This window comes from Babylonia areolata, chromosome 6, assembly GCF_041734735.1.
Source record: "Babylonia areolata isolate BAREFJ2019XMU chromosome 6, ASM4173473v1, whole genome shotgun sequence".
NCBI classification, from domain to species: Eukaryota; Metazoa; Mollusca; class Gastropoda; order Neogastropoda; family Buccinidae; genus Babylonia; species Babylonia areolata.
Genome location: NC_134881.1, coordinates 3,311,486 through 3,334,201, shown reverse-complemented (window position 1 = coordinate 3,334,201; position 22,716 = coordinate 3,311,486). Strand labels below are relative to the sequence as shown.

The 22,716-nt window shown below is 43.7% G+C and overlaps 1 protein-coding gene across 1 annotated transcript in view; it reads right to left on the bottom strand.

The window, feature by feature from the left end:
- LOC143283242 (nuclear receptor subfamily 2 group E member 1-like) overlaps positions 1-22,716 on the bottom strand; it is an 82,391-nt gene that overhangs the window by 36,457 nt on the left and 23,218 nt on the right. The window contains exons 2-3 of the mRNA XM_076589414.1: positions 8,943-9,024; positions 5,188-5,206 (exon numbers count right to left, since the gene is read on the bottom strand). Of these exons, the coding sequence (XP_076445529.1) occupies positions 5,188-5,206; positions 8,943-9,024 (101 nt within the window). The remainder of the gene's footprint in view (positions 1-5,187; positions 5,207-8,942; positions 9,025-22,716) is intronic.

The following is a 22,716-nucleotide window of genomic DNA, read 5'->3' as shown; positions in this document are numbered from 1 at the left end:
GTATGTGCGCGCGTGCCAGTGCGTATTTCTCGGGTGTGTGTGTGTGTGTGTGTGTGCGTGCATGTGCATGCGTGTGTGTGTGTGTGTGTGTGCGCGTATGTGTGCATGTGTGTATGTGTATGCGTGTGTGTGTGTGTGTGTGTGTGTGTGTGTGTGTGTGTGTGTGCGTATGTGTACATGGGTGTATGTGTGTGTGTGTGTGTGTGTGTGTGTGAGTGTGAGTGCCATGCAGTCCTGTACGTAGTATGTACGTGCGTGCGTGTGTGCATGTGTGCGTGTGTGTGTGTGTGTGTCCCTCCGTACCGACGTGTGTGGATGGAGGTGTTGCCCGCCATGCACCCTGACAACCCGAGGCGCGGCAAGCCCGCCTTTGATCCCCCCCCCCTCATCGTCCCCCCCCCCCCCCGCCCCCCTCCCCCCCATACCGTCATAGCAGGTGGGGGGCCCGGATCCGCTGGAGCCAAACTTGGTAATCGGGGGGGTGTTTTGTTCCAACAAACACGGGCGTTAATAGCTGATCCTCCCGCTGATCTCCTTCCTGGCCCTCCCTCTCGCTCGCTTCCAGTCGCTCTCTCTCTCTCTCTGCACTGCTATGTTCCCTTCTGTGCGTGTGGTTTAGTGCGTGGCTTTCGTTCTGTGGGTGGGGAGGGTGTGTTCGGGGTGGCCGGGGTGGACTTCAGTCGACTGATCCTCTATCTGTCGATCGCGGTGGTGGTCGGTGTAGTGGTGGATTGGAGTGTTTGTTGTCTGTGCAATTGTTTGTTGGCTGGTTGGTTGGTTGGTGGTGGCGCACAATGGTGGAGCGAGTGATGTGTGATACGAATGAGAGAGGGGAGTAGGGATGGGGGGGATGGAGGAAGCAAAGAACACACACACACACACACACACACACACACACACACACACACACACACACACATACATACATACATACACAAACACAGAAACAAACACACACACACACACATACACATACACACACACACACACACACACACACACACACACACACACACACACACACACACACGACAGATCTAACATAATACACCCATCAGGAGAAACCATCCAAGCAACCGGCTGCTCTAAACTTAAAACAGGGTGTGTCCAGTCTCCGGAAGGCTCAGGACTGGAACTCCGACCACATGAAACCAAGGCGGAGCTTGCATGTACAATCCCCCCGTTTAAGACAACGGCCTATCGCCCAGCAATGCACGACCACCGGCTCTTCAGCAGATTACCACGAGCCGCGCTGAGCATTTAGAGTAATGAGCTGATTGTTAGTTGAGTCTGAGCCCGCCGACCTGCTTTGCTCAATGCCTCCGCGATCCTGCTGTCGGTGGAGTGGTATTAATGTTATCAGCAATCAGAGACTGGCGGGATGGGTAGGAATTCGGATTCGGATGTTGTTTTGTTTCTAAAAAGACAAGAAAAGAAGAAGAAAAGGCCTTGGTTACTCGTGGAGGGTATAGTGTAGAAATTTACATCAAAAAGACTTCGAAAAATACATTATGTGATACAACAGAAAATAAAACAAGATATAATGAAGTATAACACTGTGATCGAATTTGACTGAAGGATTTGTACAAATAAACTACAAACTACTTGACAAACCTTCTTCTTCTTCTTGTCGAGACGTCGTAAGCAAAATTAGTTTAAACACAGAAGGCTTGCAGTACTGGGGTATTAAATTGTACCTGCGGTAGCTCAGCTTTCTAGAACAGAGAATTCAGAACCTTCTGACCCAGGGAGAGGACAACAGAGAGAGAGAGAGTGTGTGAGAGAGAGAGGGGGTTGGCAGGGAGAGACAGAGAAAAAGACTGAGACAGAGAGACAAAGAGGCAGAGATATAGTGAGACTGAGAGAGGGACAGAGAAAGACTTGTCACATTAATTTTACACTTTATCAAAGTCGTTTCTTAACACTTGGCCCAAACAAAAACGAAGGTGTTTACATAGCACACACGCGCGCGCGCGCGCGCGCACACACACACACACACACACACACACACACCAAAACAAAATAAAAACTTGAAACGATATACAGAGAGAAAGAGAGGTAGATAGATAGATAGAAAGACAGACAGAGAGACAAAAAAACAACAACAACCAAACAAACAAAGAGAGAGACAGAGACAGACAGACAGACAGATGGAAAGAGACAAAGAAAGGCCGAGAGGGAATAGCACAGACAGAGTGAGTGTGAAGTGGGAGACAGTAAAGGCGGGGGGATGCTGATGTGAAGAAATGGATGAGACAGAGAGAGACAGACAGACAGACAGACACAAAGAGAGAGACAGGGAGAAAGAAAGAGACTCACAGAGACAGAGAGAGACAGAGAGAAGCAGGAAGACAAACCTGGCATCAATCGGTGTGAATAAGATAGGAATAATGACAGGGACAACGAACAGCAAAGGAGACGGGATCTCCGATACTGCCAATACGACACAGATAAGTGCCAACAAGAAACAGAAAAGTGCCAATAAGACACAGAAAGTGCCAATAAGAAACAGAAAGTGCCAACCAGACACAGAAAAGTGCCAATAAGACACAGAAAAGTGCCAATAAGACACAGAAAAGTGCCAATAAGACACAGAAAAGTGCCAACAAGAAACAGAAAAGTGCCAACAAGAAACAGAAAAGTGCCAACAAGACACAGAAAAGTGCCAACAAGACACAGAAAAGTGCCAACAAGACAGAAAAGTGCCAACAATACACAGAAAAGTGCCAACAAGACACAGAAAAGTGCCAACCAGAAACAGAAAAGTGCCAACAAGAAACAGAAAAGTGCCAACAAGACACAGAAAAGTGCCAATAAGACACAGAAAAGTGCCAACAAGACAGAAAGTGCCAACAATACACAGAAAAGTGCCAACAAGACACAGAAAAGTGCCAATAAGACACAGAAAAGTGCCAATAAGACACAGAAAAGTGCCAACAAGACACAGAAAAGTGCCAATAAGACACAGAAAAGTGCCAACAAGAAACAGAAAAGTGCCAACAAGAAACAGAAAAGTGCCAATAAGACACAGAAAAGTGCCAACAAGACACAGAAAAGTGCCAATAAGACACAGAAAAGTGCCAATAAGACACAGAAAAGTGCCAACAAGAAACAGAAAAGTGCCAACAAGAAACAGAAAAGTGCCAACAAGACACAGAAAAGTGCCAATAAGACACAGAAAAGTGCCAACAATACACAGAAAAGTGCCAACAAGACACAGAAAAGTGCCAACAAGACACAGAAAAGTGCCAATAAGACACAGAAAAGTGCCAACAAGAAACAGAAAAGTGCCAACAAGACACAGAAAAGTGCCAACAAGACACAGAAAAGTGCCAACAAGAAACAGAAAAGTGCCAACAAGAAACAGAAAAGTGCCAACAAGACACAGAAAAGTGCCAACAAGAAACAGAAAAGTGCCAATAAGACACAGAAAAGTGCCAATAAGACACAGAAAAGTGCCAATAAGACACAGAAAAGTGCCAACAATAAACAGAAAAGTGCCAACAAGAAACAGAAAAGTGCCAACAAGACACAGAAAAGTGCCAACAAGAAACAGAAAAGTGCCAATAAGACACAGAAAAGTGCCAACAAGACACAGAAAAGTGCCAACAAGACACAGAAAAGTGCCAATAAGACACAGAAAAGTGCCAATAAGACACAGAAAAGTGCCAACAAGACACAGAAAAGTGCCAACAAGACACAGAAAAGTGCCAACAAGACACAGAAAAGTGCCAATAAGACACAGAAAAGTGCCAACATGACACAGAAAAGTGCCAATAAGACACAGAAAAGTGCCAACAAGACACAGAAAAGTGCCAACAAGACACAGAAAAGTGCCAATAAGACACAGAAAAGTGCCAACATGACACAGAAAAGTGCCAACAAGACACAGAAAAGTGCCAACAAGACACAGAAAAGTGCCAATAAGACACAGAAAAGTGCCAACATGACACAGAAAAGTGCCAATAAGACACAGAAAAGTGCCAATAAGACACAGAAAAGTGCCCACAAGACACAGAAAAGTGCCAACAAGAAACAGAAAAGTGCCAATAAGACACAGAAAAGTGCCAATAAGACTCAGAAAAGTGCCAATAAGACTCAGAAAAGTGCCAATAAGACACAGAAAAGTGCCAATAAGACTCAGAAAAGTGCCAATAAGACACAGAAAAGTGCCAATAAGACTCAGAAAAGTGCCAATAAGACACAGAAAAGTGCCAATAAGACACAGAAAAGTGCCAATAAGACACAGAAAAGTGCCAACAAGACACAGAAAAGTGCCAATAAGACACAGAAAAGTGCCAATAAGACACAGAAAAGTGCCAATAAGACTCAGAAAAGTGCCAATAAGACACAGAAAAGTGCCAATAAGACACAGAAAAGTGCCAAGAAGACACAGAAAAGTGCCAAGAAGACACAGAAAAGTGCCAACAAGACACAGAAAAGTGCCAATAAGACACAGAAAAGTGCCAACCAGACTCAGAAAAGTGCCAACAAGACACAGAAAAGTGCCAACCAGACACAGAAAAGTGCCCACAAGACACAGAAAAGTGCCAACAAGAAACAGAAAAGTGCCAACCAGACACAGAAAAGTGCCAATAAGACACAGAAAAGTGCCCACAAGACACAGAAAAGTGCCAACAAGAAACAGAAAAGTGCCAACCAGACACAGAAAAGTGCCAACAAGACACAGAAAAGTGCCAACAAGACACAGAAAAGTGCCCACAAGAAACAGAAAGTGCCAACAAGAAACAGAAAGTGCCAACAAGACACAGAAAGTGCCAACAAGACACAGAAAGTGCCAACAAGACACAGAAAAGTGCCAACAAGAAACAGAAAAGTGCCAACAAGAAACAGAAAAGCATGCATACCAACAAACAGACAAACAAACCACACCACCAAAACACAGCGACAGAAGAATGACAGAGGAAGCTAAACAAAGTGGTAAAAACAATACACACATCCCGAATAAAACAGCGAAGGAATGTGAACATGGATATTGTTGGGTTTGTTTTTTTTTTATATATAAATCAACTGACATTCATGCAAACAGACAAAAGTAGGGCTGAAACAATTTAGAGAAGAGTTGGGGGTGTGGGTCAGGAGGGCAGGGAATATGATGTTAACCGAAACAAAAGACAGCGAGGAAACAGTCAAGCGCACGAAAGAGTCGCTCCAGCCGTCACTCACCTTGAAGAACCCGGCACACCTGAAACACAACAACAACAACAACATGAGAACGGTGAATCCACGCTCCTCCACCCACTCTATCTCCCAACTTTCAGACCATCAACCCTTCAATCCTGCCTGCACCCCACCCACTCCATCTCCCCCCCCCCCCCTCCTCACACACACACACACTACCTCCACCACCACCACCACACTCCCACCCATGCGACACCACCGCAGCCCTCAAACACCCGAAAATTTCACAGAGAAATGAACTTCCTCCCCTATTTTTACAGCAACCTTGTCTGGGACCTGGCGGGTCTATTGACCCGTCTCATGGCTGACAAAACGGTGACTTTCCTGTGGGGTCAATGGAACCTGGCTGCTCAAACAATGGGCGACAGGACGGGAGCATCGGTGCCTTTTCCGAGCATCAAGTGGGGCCCTCTTTGTGCCGGGGGCTGGCTGTTCGAGTCCCTCCATTGTGACCGGACACAGGAAGCTCGGACAGGCCGCTTCGTGACCAGCACAATGACCACCACATGGTGTGTGTGTGTGTGGAGGGGGGGGGGTGGGTTTGGGAGGGCGGTGGCACGGAGGAGAATCTGTACTGCAGTCCTTCATCTCTAAGCGCCGGATCCTTTCTTTGAATTTTGTTTGCATGTGACACGGTTTGTGTTGTGATTGTACAGTGTGTGAAAGGGCAGGCTCTGTAGCGACTGGCGTGACTATCGATAGACTTCAGTTCATTTTGTTCACTGTACATTATTTTTGTCGGAAGAGAAGTCATGACCCTGAAGCACACCTGGGTCACTATTCAGAGGCCAGCACAAACATATAACAGACACGTAGTGGTTCTTCAATGCTGCTCTTCATGGCAGAGGGCACAATGAGCAGTAAGTCAGTCAGTGCGTAAGAATAATGATAATGACAATAATAATAATAATAATAATAATGATAATAAGAAGAAGAATGATGATAATAATAAAATATCATTAACAATAATAATGATGATGATGCTGATAATAAAATTTTGTTATGATTTTGATGATGACGATGATGATGATGATAATGATGAGTAGTAGCAATAGCAGTAGTAGTAGTAGTAATAGTAGTAGTAACAGTCGCATATTTTCTGTCTTCGATTGACGATCAATTTGGTTTATGTTGCGCATTTCTCCACCACCATTTTATCACTGATCTACAAATACTGATCTGGCAGATGCAGTGTAGCATGTATGGATTTCCGCACGCAGTGTCACCATCTTTAGAAAAACGGAAGTGAAATAGAATTCTAACAGAGGAATAACTGAAATAGTACAGGTGCCAAAAAATGTTTTAAGTATTGGTATTGCATAGGCATTCTGAAAACGGATAAATATACGTCGAAGAATGCAACTTGACTAAGATTTTATTTGCTGAGTTGTTTACTCAGTCAGTCGATTTAAAGGGCATTCCGGCGACAGAATGGGAATCCATCAATGACTGGTGGACAAATTCTCATGTAGCACATAGTGGGACATGTGATAAGAAAACAAATAAAGCAATTAGAACTATTTCAACCGTTTTGTTGTTGCTGTTGTTGTTTTAACAAGAGCAAGTACTGACCAAACCAAAAACTCAACTGCAAATAATCTGTAAGCATGAAGAAAAGAAGAATATCGAGAACAGGTTACTGGTTGAAAACAGTCACCTCTACAAATGGCGATGACAGCCAAGCAGACTACGAACCGATTTAAGCTTTGTCTGAACCAAAAGACACGCATAGGCATTGTGCACGTGTCTCCTGTTGTGTTAGATACCAACTGAAACTACAGTAATCACAGTCCAATACCGAACTGATGAAGGTCAATAAAAAGAGAAGGGTTTTTTTTCTGGTGTAACACGGGTGTTTTGATTTGTTTTCAAGAATATGCATCTGCATCTGAATCCGAAAAAAGGTTGAAGTATAAAGGACTGCAACTCTTTTAAAGATAGTCAAGGATCCACACCAATTTTGCATTTCAAGAAATTGTTGGAAGGAATGTAGCCGACATTTTACGAACGTTTCTCAAATCTGCATCTGTATACATTTGATGTTTTATGTCCGAATACTATAATAATTAAACATGGAATATGAGCTTATTTATTCATTAAAACCACCGGGCGTATGATATACTCTTTATTGTTAGTTTGATATTCAAAATCATGCGTTAACAAAACTTTCTTTTTAATACTTGTTTACTCTTTCCAAAAATATTTTGGCACACTTCCAAAATACATTTCCAAAAATCTATGCTGCTCTTCTCTGTCAAACAAAAGTCATAAATTTGCTTCTAATAACTTCCATTTTGTGAGTGCATTTGCTCCTGAAATTATGTGTAAATTGCATGTCTGAAGCCATTCTAACATTATTTCCTTCATCTTGTAATTTGGAACTGTCGTCTAATTATGTTTCTTAATGGATATTTCGTTCCTTTTAAAGACCGCAAAATTGACGTTAACATTAGCGGAAGTAAGTATCGATTGTGCACGCGCGACTGTGTACTTTGCCTTACGTGTGTGTGTGTGTGTGTGTGTGTGTGTGTGTGTGTGTGTGTGTGAGTCTGTCTGTCTGTATGTTTGCCTGTGCGCGCGCGTGGGAGATCAAACACGCATACGTACGGATGTGTTTGTACAAGTATATTCCACGTGTGCTAAACAAATAGATTTCACAGCTGTTTGATGATTGATCTTTTCCACCCGTTGGTGAGCGCGCACGCACACACGCTTACACACACGCACACACACACACACACACACACACAAACCTAACGCACACATGCACACGCGCATGCATGCACACGCCCAGTATGCCCTCGGGTGATTTTTTTAGATCAATCATTAACACTCACGGCTGGTGGAAGGTTCAGGTCAAGTAACGTTGCATGAACGTGTCGAGGGTATGTGAAGGAGGTCGATGTATTTCAAACTTTGTCTGATACGCCACAGTGCAGGTTTTTTCTTTCTTTCTTTCTTTCTTTTTTTGTTTTTTGGTTTTTGTTTGTTTGTTTTGTTAGGGTGTGTATAAAAATATATAAGAGAAAGGGTGTGAAATCATTATAATCATCATTATTATTATCATTATTATTATCAGTAGTAGTAGTAGTAGTAATAGATAATATTATTATTATCATTCGTGTTGTTGTTATTGTTGATGTTGCTGTCATCATCATCATTAATCGTCATTATCAGCACTGTTATCATTATTATTGTTATTGTAATTTTTTTTCCAAACATCACAATAATTAATGTATATACACCACACACACCGTTTGAAACATAAGCTATCGTGTGTGCGTCATTATTCCTTTGTGTTTTTATTTTTGTCGGGTTTCAAAATGATTTGAACATATAAAACACTTGCTTCCCCTAACTGAACAGCACACCATCGTGCAAGACAAGACCTATTTGTTTTAATACTACTACTACTACTAATAATAATATTTATATAGCGCTGAATCTTGTGCAGAGACAAATGAAAGCGCTTTCGCACCATTCGTTCACACGCATGCATAACTCTAAAACTGTAGAAACTAAAGACAAGGAAGGGCAGGCAAGGGAGGCTATTTTGGGAAGAGGTGGGTTTTAAGGCTAGACTTGAAAGAGCTGAGAGTGGAGACTTGACGAAGCGAAAGAGGAAGTTCATTCCAATCGCAAGGTCCAGAGACAGAGAAAGAACGGCGGCCAAGAAGAAGAAGGAAAGAAAGAAAGAAGGAAAGAAAGAAAGAAAAACTTGATATCAAACATACACTCACCCGTCACAAGCATAGATTCCGTAGTGTTTTCCAGAGCTGTGGTCCTGACATACTTTACAGGGTATATCGACCAGAATCCGACCTGCACAAAGAGGTGTCGTACTTTATCAGTACAAGGCACTGGCTGAACATGATTTATTTTCTCAGTGATTGGGGTAATCATCACCATCCAGATTTTGAAACGTCTGGCATTGTATTGTATTGTATTGTATTGTATTGTATTGTATTGTATTGTACTGTATTGTATAGATTGTACTGTGTTGTACTGTGTTGTGTCGTATTGTATTGAGGGTATGATGATGATGATATTGATGATGATGATGATGATGATATTATCACAATTATTATTATAACTATTATAATAATTATCGTTTTTACCATTATTGTCATATGCACGGATTTCATTTCCTAAATAACCAAAGTAGTTGGAATGGGGGGAAAACTCTTTTTTTAATTAAAAATCGGGAAACGTCAAGAGTTACCCACTCATGAAGTGCACGTTCGCGCGCAACCATCCCATGCCCCCCCCCCCCACCCGGCCCCCTCCACACACACAGATGGACACCCGAACAGATGCACGGACGGACAGACAGAATACAGTGACAGTGAAAGAGGAAAAAGGTAGATGGCAGCCCTGCACGAACTGTGATAGGGTGGGAATGTCAAAAAATAAAAATAAAAATAAAATAAAATAAAATATAAAAACCCGACCCAAGACACTCCATATCCGAGATTTCGTTTTTGTCCAAGAAATAAGATCATTTCCAACCCTGATAACTGGAACATCTTGCACAAACAAATCAAGCGCTTAAATCCCTGTTTCCGTTGACGTTCAGCCCGTTTAATAGCGGTAAAGCAAACTGGGGATTTGACCCTTGATAAGGTACCTCAGGACGGGCCCGTTGAGAAGTCATCTATAGCCACACAACCTGACCTCGCTTACACGCTATCTATGTCACCGTCCCTCAAGTCAGATCCTCCCCCCACACCCACACCCATCATCACACCCTTTCTTCTTGTCCTCCATGACACCCCCCCCCCTCACCCCCAACCTTTTTTTTCCAACATCTTTTTGGTTTGTTAGGGTCTTTCAGTATGCAGTTATTCCACCCCCACCCCCTCTACCTCTTACACTGACCCTTATTCACTCTCCACAGTTCAGATTCCTCAGTCTGTTCTCTCTCTCTACGTCTTCTGTCTGTCTGTCTGTCTCTGTTTCTGTCTGTCTGTCTGTCTGTCTGTCTCTCCCTCTGTCACTGTCCGGGTAGGTGTTGGTGTGGGGTGGGGGTGCATTATCTTCGCAGCAGTGGTTGTGTTAACACTGTAGCACCCTGGGCCACTCGGCTGGAGAGTCAACACCACCCGACAGTGGCCCCCCCGGACCATCCAGCACTGACTTCACAGCCCTAAGCCCCACCTGATCCTCTCTGAGTCTCTCCTCCCCGCGCAGGGGGCTGGCTACACTATTTGTGCACGCAGATAGCGAGAGGTTAGTGCAAGGGAGATAACAGACTGACGCGGGTGAGCGAAGACATCCATCTGGGATTTATGAGCGTCTTTTGAAAACGCCCGGGCCCCCTGAGCTCTAGGGGGAGTCGTGTGAAGATCTTTGTGGGGATTAATCCTCAGTTTAGGGTGTTTGGATTGTCTCCCCTGACATAAGTTTGTGAAAAATAAGTTTAATCAAACTGGGGCGAACGGGGACTCTCTCTCTCTCTCTCTCTTTTAACAGTCATGCATTGAAAACGAAAAGAATTCCTTTCAACATGAATTATTGAACATGGTGACCAAACCATGCACAAAGTTTCTAGTCCATCAAATGTCTCATATGTGCAGATATTCTACACATCACTTGTTATTCTAGCTATTCAAGCTTGGCTTGATGCAATGTCATCTGGAGAGATCAGCTGTGAGATGTGCTGTGATGTGTGTTTCTGCCATTCTGTTTTTCTGTTTTTACATTAAGAATACTAGTTATTACCTGCAGTGTGTGGATGTATGTATGAAACGATGTATGTGATATTTTTACATTTGTATCTTCGTAATATTCGTAAAAGCTGTTGTTGACTTTTACAGTTATGGTCCCCATGTTGTTTACTTGTCTATGTTGTGATAATGCACCTGACCAAATTTCTCCAGTTGGAGATAATAAATTTATTCTTATCTTCTTATCTTATCTTTTACAGACAGACTGTGATGAAAGTCAGTCGCTGGACCAAGTAGTCTTGAGAAATGGAAGATTCTTATTCAGGTCATATTTCATTATGCCAGTCAATCAGACTGCAACAAAAAGCACAAAATTCTGAGTTTCTTTACGCACTTCATGACTCTGGGTCAAGGTCATACGTATCGATTCTTTCAAGGTCATACGTATCGATTCTTTCAAATGATTTTGGGCATTCTGGACCTGTTAGTGCTCACTGTGTCAAAATGACAGTTCCCACTTTGACCTTGATGAAAGTCAAGGTCACAATCCGTGAAGGCAACGGGGACGCTTAATGTTTTAGAAACTCTGGCTGTTGTATCTCGCATGTCAAAATTGTTTCAGAAAAAAAAAATCAACAACTGTAACAAACTACTTTTGTGACCGTATGACAGAACAAATTATGCTAAAAAAAAAAAAAAAAAAAAAGTCACTGCAACATTTAGTAAATCAGTTTGAGGAAGACTTTTATTGTTGTTGTTGCTGCTACTGTTATGGTTGCTGTTGTTATTGTTGCAGAATTTGACTATTCAGCTCTAAGGGTACAGTCCCTGTCCCAGTCAGGTTTGAAAATAGCAGCGACAAATCGCCGAGCCTGCTTATGCACGGGTAGACAACTTATCCCGTCTTTGACCTCACGTCAAGGTCGCTTTGGACAGTCTGACCTTGGACAACACGCATCTGTGTGTGACCTCCATCGATGGAGAAAAAAGGATGAATGTTACCATCGTTCCCTTGACCTTAAAATGGCGTGGAGCCAAAGTCAAATCGTTGGTTGTTTCTCAAATGATTAATTACAGTTATACATAAAACAATTTTAATGAAAACAGACCCCCCCCCCCCCCCCCCCCACCCCCCCCCCACCACCACCACCAAAAAAAGTTATTGGACGTGTACGTTCGCCCCTCCCTCCACACACACACACACACACACACACACACTTGTAAACGTTTTATCTCTATCTCTGTCTGTCTGTCACACTCTCTCTCTCTCTCTCTCTCTCTCTCTCTCTCTCTCTACACCACACCACCATCACAATCCAATCATCAAGCCCACCCACCACTCCCCAACTCCAACCCCCTTCTACACACCCTCTCTCTCTCTCTCTCTCCTTTTCTCCTCTTAACCCCCCCCCCCTCTCTCTCTCTCTCTCTCTCTCCCTCCTTTTCTCCTCCTAATCCCCTCCCTCTCGGTGGCAAGACGGCGATAACACCGAGTGACTAAAGACCGGCAAAGTGCTCGAAGTCATGTCAGCTGTTTGCCCTGCCTGCATCCCCGTGTTTGGGGGCATCAAAGGCGCTGGCAGCTCAGCACGGAAGCTGGCCAGGCAAACTGGTGGACACACGGGGGGGCTTCCAGTTTGGCCCCCGGCCGCTTGTCGAGGGCGACCTCCGCTGCCTCTTTCCCCTGGCATGCACGCGCCAGCTCGCGCTCTTTCCTGCCAACACCTTATGCTGAGTACCTGGTGGCGGTGGAGTTTGTTTTTTTTGTGTGTTTTTTTTTTGGTGCTCTTTTGTACGTTTGTTGGTTTTTGCTCTTTTTTCTTCTTTTTCTTTTCGGGGAGGGGGGCGGGGGGGTGGGGGGGGGGGGGGGTGGCAGGGGGGATAGGGGTGTAGGGTGGTTAATCTTGTGTGTGCAGTGGAGAAGGAGGTTTTGCAAGATTCCACGTGAGAGGTGTTTTACGAGGAATTTGTGTTGGTTCTCTCTCTCTCTCTCTCTCTCTCTCTCTCTCTCTCTCTCTGTGTGTGTGTGTGTGTGTGTGTGTGTGTGTGTGCGTTGGACACTGGTACTGCAGAGGAGTGGTGCATGAGGGTTTGGAAACGAAGAACACTGAAGAGAAACATGGACGCATGTGCGTGCGCGCGCGCTTGTGCGTGTGTGTGTGTGTGTGTGTGTGTGTGTGTGTGTCTGTGAAACCGTCTGTTAAAGTATGATCTCTGTCATGTATCTATTTCTTTATTTATCATCCATTTCCCTTTTTATCTACTCAATCCTGCGTCATGCACTTTTTTCCCCCTTTTTTTCTTTTGTTTTTGCCTTGTGTGTTTTAAGTAGAGAGAAAGTAAGAAAATGAAGATAGAGAGAGGATAAAAGGAAAGAAATAAAGTCATACAAAAGAAAGAAAGGGGAAAACCGAACGAACGTGTGAAAAGACAGTATGAAAGAAAGACGCAGAGTTATGACAATGATTATCAGTTCATCCACGAGGAGTTCGCATCAAAAATGTGTTATACTTATTACGGCGAAGACTGAGAAGAGGACCTCAATGAAAAGAGGACCCCTGGTTATACATTTGCAGTACTTCTACAGTACAGGTGGTTGTTTCTTTAGAATACATATGTAATATACTTAGTCTATCACTGCATGCGAAAACAAAATCACTCACATTCTGTTCAGATGTAATCATGATGCATGCCCGTGTAAAATGAACAATCCAGCAATTTTCTCTCTCTCTCTCTCTCTCTCTCTCTCTCTCTCTATATATATATATATATATATATATATAGAGAGAGAGAGAGAGAGAGAGAGAGAGACAGAGAGAGAGAGAGAGAGATCAACAGCTATAGACTTTTTGCAAAACACTGAATGGGGTGGATGATTTCCGCTCCAGATTCAGTGACAGGGATTACAGTAAAGGCTCGGTGTATACATCAACCAAAAAGAACAAGCCAAGATACAGTGTGGACTGTTCGATGAGGTAGGGTCGTGGGGACGGGAAAAAGACACGGCCAGAGGAGTGGGTGTGGGAAAGAAGAATTCCAAGCTCCCCACATTCTACAGCATTAAACGTCTTCTTTACGAAAGTATGCAGAACAGTATGAACTGGTTTGCCCTCATCAACTGTGGTTCGCATGGATGTCCGTGCATGTCCACATGTAACAAGGATTGACTTTGGCCACCAGTTTGGAGCCGCGATAGAGGACGTCCTGTTAGGGGGCAGTCAACACGGGGCTTAACTCTCCAGCCATCCACTGTCATCACAGATTTGCGCTGGACTGGCGAACGAACGAACGAGCACGTGCACACACAACCTCCTCACCAAACAGCAAAGTGATGAGTGTTGTTGTAGCCAGTATCATTTGCCACACTGGACCAAAAATCTTTTTTTTCTTTTTTTTTTTTCTTTTTTAAGAACTGAACAGTCCGATTACAAAATCAGCACTCTATGTTATAAATGTATTCACAAATCTGCCCCTTCCAATCTCTATGGCTGCCTTCACCTCTACACTCCATCTCGCTCTCTACGATCGGCTTCGGATCCACTCTGTTTACGCGTACCCAGATTCAAACATTCGACTGTTGGCCGCCGTTCTTTCTGTCTCTGGACCTTGCATTTGGAATGAACTTCCTCTTTTGCTTCGTCAAGTCTCCGCATTCAGCTCTTTCAAGTCTGGCCTTAAAACCTACCTCTTCCCAAAATAGCCTTCCTTCCCTGCCTCTTCCTTGCCTACAGTTTCTCCAGTTTTAGAGTTATGCATGCGTGTGAATGACTGGTGCAAAAACGCTTTGATTTGTCTCTGCACAAGATTCAGCGCTATATAAATACCATTATTATTATTAGTCCTTTAACAGAAGGCGTGTAAGTATTGTGGCTTTCGACTGGTGCACCGGCTCTAGTTTCACATCAATGAAGCCGAGGATAGCCAATGTTATATTATACACGCTTAATAAACCATCAGCGCTGGTGACGCCTACCTTCGCACCTCCACACCTATCACCTTATGGTCAGCGTGGTATAACTGTACACGTCTCTTTGAACGAAAGCTTAATTTGCGCCCGATACTGGCCTCGAAATAACGTGGTCACCGACGCCCTGTCTATCCCAGACTTTTAAGAGAGGGATTAGCGTTAGACCGTGTGCGTGCGTGGAAACTAATGGGTTGTGTCATGGGTTCCGGCGATAAGTTAGCAGTTTCTCACCGCCCGTTATCGCCTCGGAAGTGGCTGATGACAGACAGTTTGTGCGGCCAACACCAAACTTGAGGGCCTTCGCTGCGGAAACGATTGCCTTGAAGATGTCCGAGTCGCGAGCCTGCCCTCACCCTGTCCTGACCCAGGCACGAGCTATGACGTCAGACGTTCGGCGGTGGTTCGGTTAACAATCCTGTCACCTGGGCGACGGTTTGTGTTCATTTCAAAAAGGAAAAAAAAAAAGATTATATATCTTTTTGTTCTTGGTGATGTTGTTGTTGTGGTTATTGTTGTTGTTGTTGTGGTGGTGGTGGTGGTTGCAGTCGTCGTTGCTGTTATTATTATCATTATCATTATCATCATTAACATCATTATTATTATTATTACTATTACTATTCTCAGCATCATCACCATCAACCTGATCATGATTAAAAACACTTCACTAGTAGATGTGTCCGATCGTCATTTTTTTTCTCTCTTTTTTGTTTGTTTGTTTGTTTTTCCTCCAACTTTCCTGCCCTCTTCTCTCGTGTCATTCGAGACACCCGAATGCGAAGCAGTCAAGCACAACCACAGTTCGAACTTTCCAGTGGTTCTTCCAACTGTCCGCACCACGTGTCGGTGAACTAACATTCTGTGTGATGCTCGGTGGGTGTGTATATCGATTGGCCCAGCGGCCAGCTATAAACGGGTGGGGCTGGCTCAGGAAATTAAATGGGAGTGTTGCGTCACTTCGTGAACCTTTGAAATAAACCGTGAAAAAAAAAAAATAAGAAGAGAGAGAGAAAGTCAACACAGAATGTCATCTTCATGCTCATCGCTATAACCATCGTTCAGTAATTCCGAATCAAGTCAGTGTTTCAGATCATGTCGTTTATCAGTTTATCCGAAGTCTATCATATATACCAAAGGCTTCGACACGTTCAGTGTGCGGCTTCCATTCTTAAAAAAAAAAAAAAAAGCTAACGTTTCATGCAAGATTCAAACAAGTATGGGATTGGTTCTCACAGTAAGCAGTAGTTATACACTTACAAAAGTTCACGCGAGGTCCAAGAGTAAATATTATTATGCTTCAAGTTTATCACGCCCTGACAACAACTCTGAGCGCTGGTGAGATAAGAAAATGGGCGGGTACGTGCGCATATGTAGCGATAAATACAACAAATGGGTAATTCTGAATAAATCAGTATATCAAATGAATAGGTAATGGCAACATTAGAACAAGAAAAGCAACAACTACTTAAGAATCGAACGGAATGATCAAAGTAAAACTAAACTGGGTCCGTTACCTATACTACGTAGGAAAGTGACTTGCTAATCATTTCTTTAAATCATGTACAAAATAACGTGTTCATCAATTAATTAATTAATCAATTATCAAGTTGTGTCATAACATCGTTCGAAGAAATGATCAGCATTAATTAATTAATAATTAAAACTCCTAATCCTAACGAGTGCATCCGAAGCCGCAGATAAGCGCTTTTATCTGAGTCGCTCTGCTCAATCGGAGGAGCGAGATGCCACATTTCCACCTCATCTTCATTAAACCGCAGGTAACAGATCCATACCTTCCTACCTCAGATAAAAGTGAACTTTCATGTCCGCCAGGTTTGCTTGTTTGTACCCCGGGTTTCGTCCTTCTGTGGGGGGGGGGGGGGGGGGGTAGACTGTCCTTTTCCCAGAGAAAGACACAGCTTCACTCTATCTAATTGTCAGCTTTGTGGGGGAAGTTTGTCGTCTCTGTGGATAAGAGAGTTAACTTTGGCTGGGCCCTCTTGCAGTTTGCATTTGTCTGCGAGTGTCTTCTCCTCCATCTTCATCAGCTTCTTCGCTTTCCAGATACATCCCTCTCCACCCTCACCCTCTCTCAGTGTCGCTTTATTTCCTAAGTAAGAACAAATTGTGTAAGTTTTTACATTGTACACACAGACACAGACACACACAGACACAGACACACATACACACAGACACACACACACACACACACACAGACACACACACACAAGCAGAGAGACAGAGACAGAGGCGATGAGAAAGAAATAGAGAGAAAACGGAAAGAAACAGGAGGGAAAACCGAGAAACCGAGCTACAGAGACACTGAGTTAGCTTTAGCTTTTGTTCCTCTCTCTCTCCCCTCCCCCCTCTCTCTCTCTCTCCAAACCCTTCCGCCTCCTGTCTCTTCACATCCCAACCACCACATAAAAAAAAAAATTAAAGAAAAGAAAAAGGAAAAGAATTAAAAAAAAAAAAAACCAAAAAACAACAAAAAAAACACCCACTCGAAAAGAGCCATCGTCGCAGGCCTGGCAAAGAGCGGAGAAGCTAGCTAGCCAGCCACAGCAAGCACCGTAGGAAAACGAGCTGGAGAGGTTTTTGTCTTGTTGGGCAGAGAAGCGACAGGCGGCCTTGTTATATAGAATCATCACTCGGGCTGTTGACCGAGGAATCGCGGCAGTGCCTTGGGCCAACAATCCTGGCGAAGATCTTCCCCCTCCTCCAGGCTGGGCTGGAGGCTAAGGGTGGATGTGAGGGAGGGAAGAAGGGAGCTTAAAGGGCCTAAAGACTTTGCTTGCAGGCACACAGGCCTCAGAGAGGCAAAAACCCCTTCAGCGTCAGCGATATGTTGGCTGGGACTTTTTTTCTTTTTTTTTTCTTTTTTTTTTTTTGGTGTGTGTATTTTCTCTCCTCTACCCGTCGGCGGCAGGAATTAATTGGCGGCTATGAGTTTGAGAGAGTGAGAATGAACGAGAGAGAGAGAGAGACAGACAGACAGAGAGAGAGACCACACACAGAGGCAGACAGGCATATATATGTGTGTGTGTGTGTGTATATATATATATATATATATATATAGAGAGAGAGAGAGAGAGAGAGAGAGAGAGAGAGATGGACAGACTGACATGTCGACAGAGCGAGCGAGCAAGAGAGCGAGCGAGAGAGTGAGAAAGAGAAAGAGAGAGAGTGTGTGAGAGAGAATGTGACAGAGAGAGACAGAGAGAGACACAGAGAGAGTGTGAGAGAGAGAATGTGACAGACAGAGAGAGACAGAGAGAGACACAGAGAGAGTGTGAGAGAGAGAATGTGACAGACAGAGAGAGACAGAGAGAGAAGAGAAATGAAGAGAAGGGAAGAGAAAGAACCCTGCCTGACGTATACGCTTTCAATATAAATTCGTCGTTTATCTCAACTGCCTGAACTATCGCTTATCAGGGAATACTTGTCCATGATTAATCTTAAACGGCAGGTTATTGTGTGAAATTTATGAAGACAAATACCGCATTAATCCGCGCGAAATGTCGTAGTGGGGGGTTGGGGTGGGGGGTCTTTCCTTATTGTGCTTTGACGAACTCCAAATTCCAGCGGTTTCTTACACTCATGACACTGGTGTAATCCGTAATAAAAATGAAATTATGAAGGGGGGAAAAAAACCAAACTACTTTCGTTGGTGGTCCAGAAATACGTGGGACACATACATGGGACCAACCTGCACGTCCTTGACATGTCAAAGCCAAGTCCAATTTTTAATTTTCGCCTATCGCGCGCGCTACAAGCAAATTATGAGAAGTTACAGCCAACCGCTAGGTTAATAAAAAGGCGTGAAAAAAAAAACACAACAAAATAAAACCACCTGTGGCACCCGCCCCCCTCCTGTAGTTTATTACGATTAGTCAGCTTGGGGGTGGAGGGGCTGGGGTAGAAAAAGGGAGGGGGGGGGAGGCGGGGGACACGTGGAAACGTAATGACACAAAGTAATGAATCTGTCGGGGGGTAAAGCCCGACAAATCTCGTTAAGACTCTCCTTTCACAAACTTTTTGACCTGATAATACTGCGGTTGAACAGGAGACACAGGCTGAAGACAAAACGCACTCGGTGAAGTCTCCTTTAAAAAAAAAAAAAAAAAAAAAAAAAAAAAAGAGCATGTTTTATCTTGGGAATGTGTCCCCTCCCATCCTTTGCTTGTCTGCTTGCGACACAAAAGCTATAGCCCGCCGAACGTGCAAGGAAGGCGTTAGGGGTTCAGATAAAGGGGACGACAAACCACACTTTCCAGCCTGTCCCTCCTTTCTCCCTTCATCTCACCAGATACGTTTTATATTTTGCATTAGTCGCGTGAAATGTGTACTATTTTCGTGATCTCCCACTAAGTTCCCTGCAATAAACACATCATGTCTTGTCTAGTCCCTGTTTTTGTGCCTCAGATGGGGCTTACGGAGTTGAAAGTTGCTTGCCAACATAGAAAACTGCAGTTTGTTTCAAAGAAGGCGCCAAAAGCGTGCGGACTAGCCCGTGTGTTTAAGTATGCTGCGCTGGGCAAGCTTGACAGATCGTTGATAAATCATAAACTGCTAATGAAATGATATATTAATCAGTGGCTAAGTAATGAATGCAGTAAACGTTTCTGGGATCAGTGATGTATATCAAAATTAATTTTGCAACAAAGAAAACTTCCAGCTGATCATAAGAAAGAGAGAAAAGATGATAATTTGGTGATGACGATTATGGTATTAAGAATTTTCATGGCGATGGAATAGTAATTTGATGACGACGATGATAGTGATAAGAATTTTGATGGTGATGTTGAACACGACAAAGAAAAGCCTACACAACCAAACCGTAAAACAAGTAGATGGCAAAACAACCCAAACCTAAGCCACTACAAACCCAAACGAAGAGGATGCTTACACAACCAAAGTTTAAAACAAAAACAACAAAACCTCTTCACAAACAGCGAAGAAAACCCTTGCACAACTCAAATGAAAAACAACAAAGAAAAAGCCCGCACACAAACAGAACATAAAACAAAGAGGAACAACTCTCCACGACCCAAAGGAATGTAGGAAAAAATACAACCCATACGTAAAATAGCAAAGAAAATAGTCTCACGCAACACAAACATAAAATAGCAAAGAAAATAGTCTCACGCAACACAAACATAAAATAGCAAAGAAAATAGTCTCACGCAACACAAACATAAAATAGCAAAGAAAATAGTCTCACGCAACACAAACGTAAAATAACAAAGAAAATAGTATCACACAACACACACGTAAAATAACAAAGAAAATAGTCTCACACAACACAAACATAAAATAACAAGGAAAATAGTCTCATACAACACAAACATAAAATAACAAAGAAAATAGTCTCACGCAACACAAACGTAAAATAACAAAGAAAATAGTATCACGACAACACAAACGTAAAATAATAAAGAAAATAGTCTCAGACACCCCAAACGTAAAAATTCAAAGAAAAAAACAAACAAACAACAAGATAGACACAGTTCAAACGAAAAATAACAATGAAAAAAGTTCCACACAATCCCACAGTCAGCTAACATTGGGAAAAGAACGTGACAGAAACCGTTGGCTTTGGCAAGAACGAAAGACAGAGTAAGAGACAGACAGACAGAGACCGTGACAGAGAGAGACAGACACACAGAGAGAGAGAGAGAGAGAGAGAGAGAGAGAGAGAGAGAGAGAGAGAGAGAGAGAGAGAGAGAAACTGAGACAGAGACAGGGAGAGAGAGTGGGAAGGAAGAAAGAAAGAAAAAAAAAACCCATGAAGACGGGTCTCCAGAGGCCAGGTGCAGCAGATTATTGGAAGGTCCAGGGACCCATCTTTCACGGGAGCTAATCCCGCACAGAACGGCCGGCTGTGCCATCACCAGGCACCCACCCCTCCCTCGCCCCCTACCCTCCTTGACGCCAGTACTGGAAGCTAAGTCCGAGTCACGGAACCCCAAACCCCCTCCTCCTCACACCCCTCACCCCCCTCTCCTCCACACACACTCCTCTCACTACCACCCCTCTCCCCTCTCAATCTCTCTGTCCTCGTCACTTCAGTTTGACGATATGCCTTTCTACGTGTTACAATGGCAAAAACTGAACACGACCTTTGCTATGAACTATAAACTAACCGTCCGTCTGCCGAGCGGTATTTTTAGCTGTATGCGTTTGCACGTCGTCGTCGGAGGAGGCACTGTGTTCTGCAGGCTTAACTAAGTGAAGCTTTAAAACTACTGAGTTTGTTTGGAGTCTGTTTATCATTATCAAGCTTTAACGTTTACTGACCCAAAGAACATGCTGTTCTCATACCTTATTATCGAGATATGTAGACGGAGGGAGGGGGTGGTGGTGGTCGTGGTGGTGGTGGTGGTGGTGTGTGTGAGACAGGAGTTTAGAAAGTGCGAAAGTGGTATTTTATGTATGATCCAACTGAGATGAAAATTTAAAAATAAAAATTAAAAAATACATATTTTTCAAACACAGAACAACACAAAGATGAATATAAAACTAAAAGACTTCATACCAAAAAACGTGAAGACTATTTTCTTTTCAATACAGTGCCAAAGGAATGATTTGTACACTGATAAACAATCGTCTTCTCTTTTTCTTACTCACACGCAATCCCAAATCAAAATCTCAAACAATTCGGCAACAGCGCTCTTCGGACGCCGGGAAGACAGCTTCAGTGACTCTCTCTCTCTCTCTCCCTCCCTCTGTGTGTGTGTGTGTGTGTGTGTGTGTGTGTGTGTGTGTGTGTGTGTGCGTGTGTGTGTGTGTGTGTGTGTGTGTGTGTGTGTGTGTTTGCAGCATAAAAGTTGAGAACTTTGTTCTTCTTAGTTTACCCAAATATCTCTCTCTCTCTCTCTCTCGTTGTGTGTGTGTGTGTGTGTGTGTGTGTGTGTGTGTGTGTGTGTGTGTGTGTGTGTGTGTGTGTGTTTGCAGCATAAAAGTTGAGAACTTTGTTCTTCTTAATTTACCCAAATCTCTCTCTCTCTCTCTCTCTCTCTCTCTCTCTCCTACCCTCTCTTCATTTCCTGCCCCCCACACCCCTTTTAGACCCCCTCTAACTCTCAACGCCTCCCAAGCAGACAAAATTAATTCTGATAACTCGACTCACCCCCCCTACAATGCAGACAGTTCCCCAACTAAGCGTCGTTGGAAAATAAAAGTGGTGTGGCAGATGTCCTCCTTCCCCCCCCCCCCCCCCCCCAAGTCGTCAGTCACTGCGGCCCCCAAGACCACTGCCGAGCGCTGATTGCCTCCGAGATGTGACAACTTGAAAAGAGCAGCAAACCGCAGGTATGGGCAGTGGAGATTAACTGCGTCGTGATAAATGTCTCTCTCTGTCACTTTTACCTAGTTGAGAAACCAAGGGCAGCTGTTAAAACCTTGTGCAGGTGTGTGGTGTGGTGTGGTATGGTGTGCGTGAGGGTGGGGGTGGGAGGGGAACAGGGGGTGGGGGGGGGGCAGGGTGAGGAGGTGGGAGTGGGTAGAGAGTTGGGGGTGAGGGGAGTTATTGGGAGTTATATAGACGGGAGAGAGGAGGGAAGGGGTTAACAGGCCTGGATATCAATGTGTCTATATTTTGTATTGTTGGTGTGTGAACAGGGCGACCGAGATGATGGCTCTGTCTCTCTCTGTATATCTCTGTCTCTCTGTATATCTCTCTCTGTATATCTCTGTCTCTCTCACTTATGTGCCTTGTGTAGGTTTCTTTATGGATATTATGTGTGCAACGGGTCACAGGCCTATGCGCAATTAAAACGTTTGTTCTTGATCTCTGTCTCTCTCTGTATATCTCTGTCTCTCTCTGTCTCTCTGTATATATCTGTCTCTGTATATCTCTATCTCTCTCTGTCACTCTCTGTA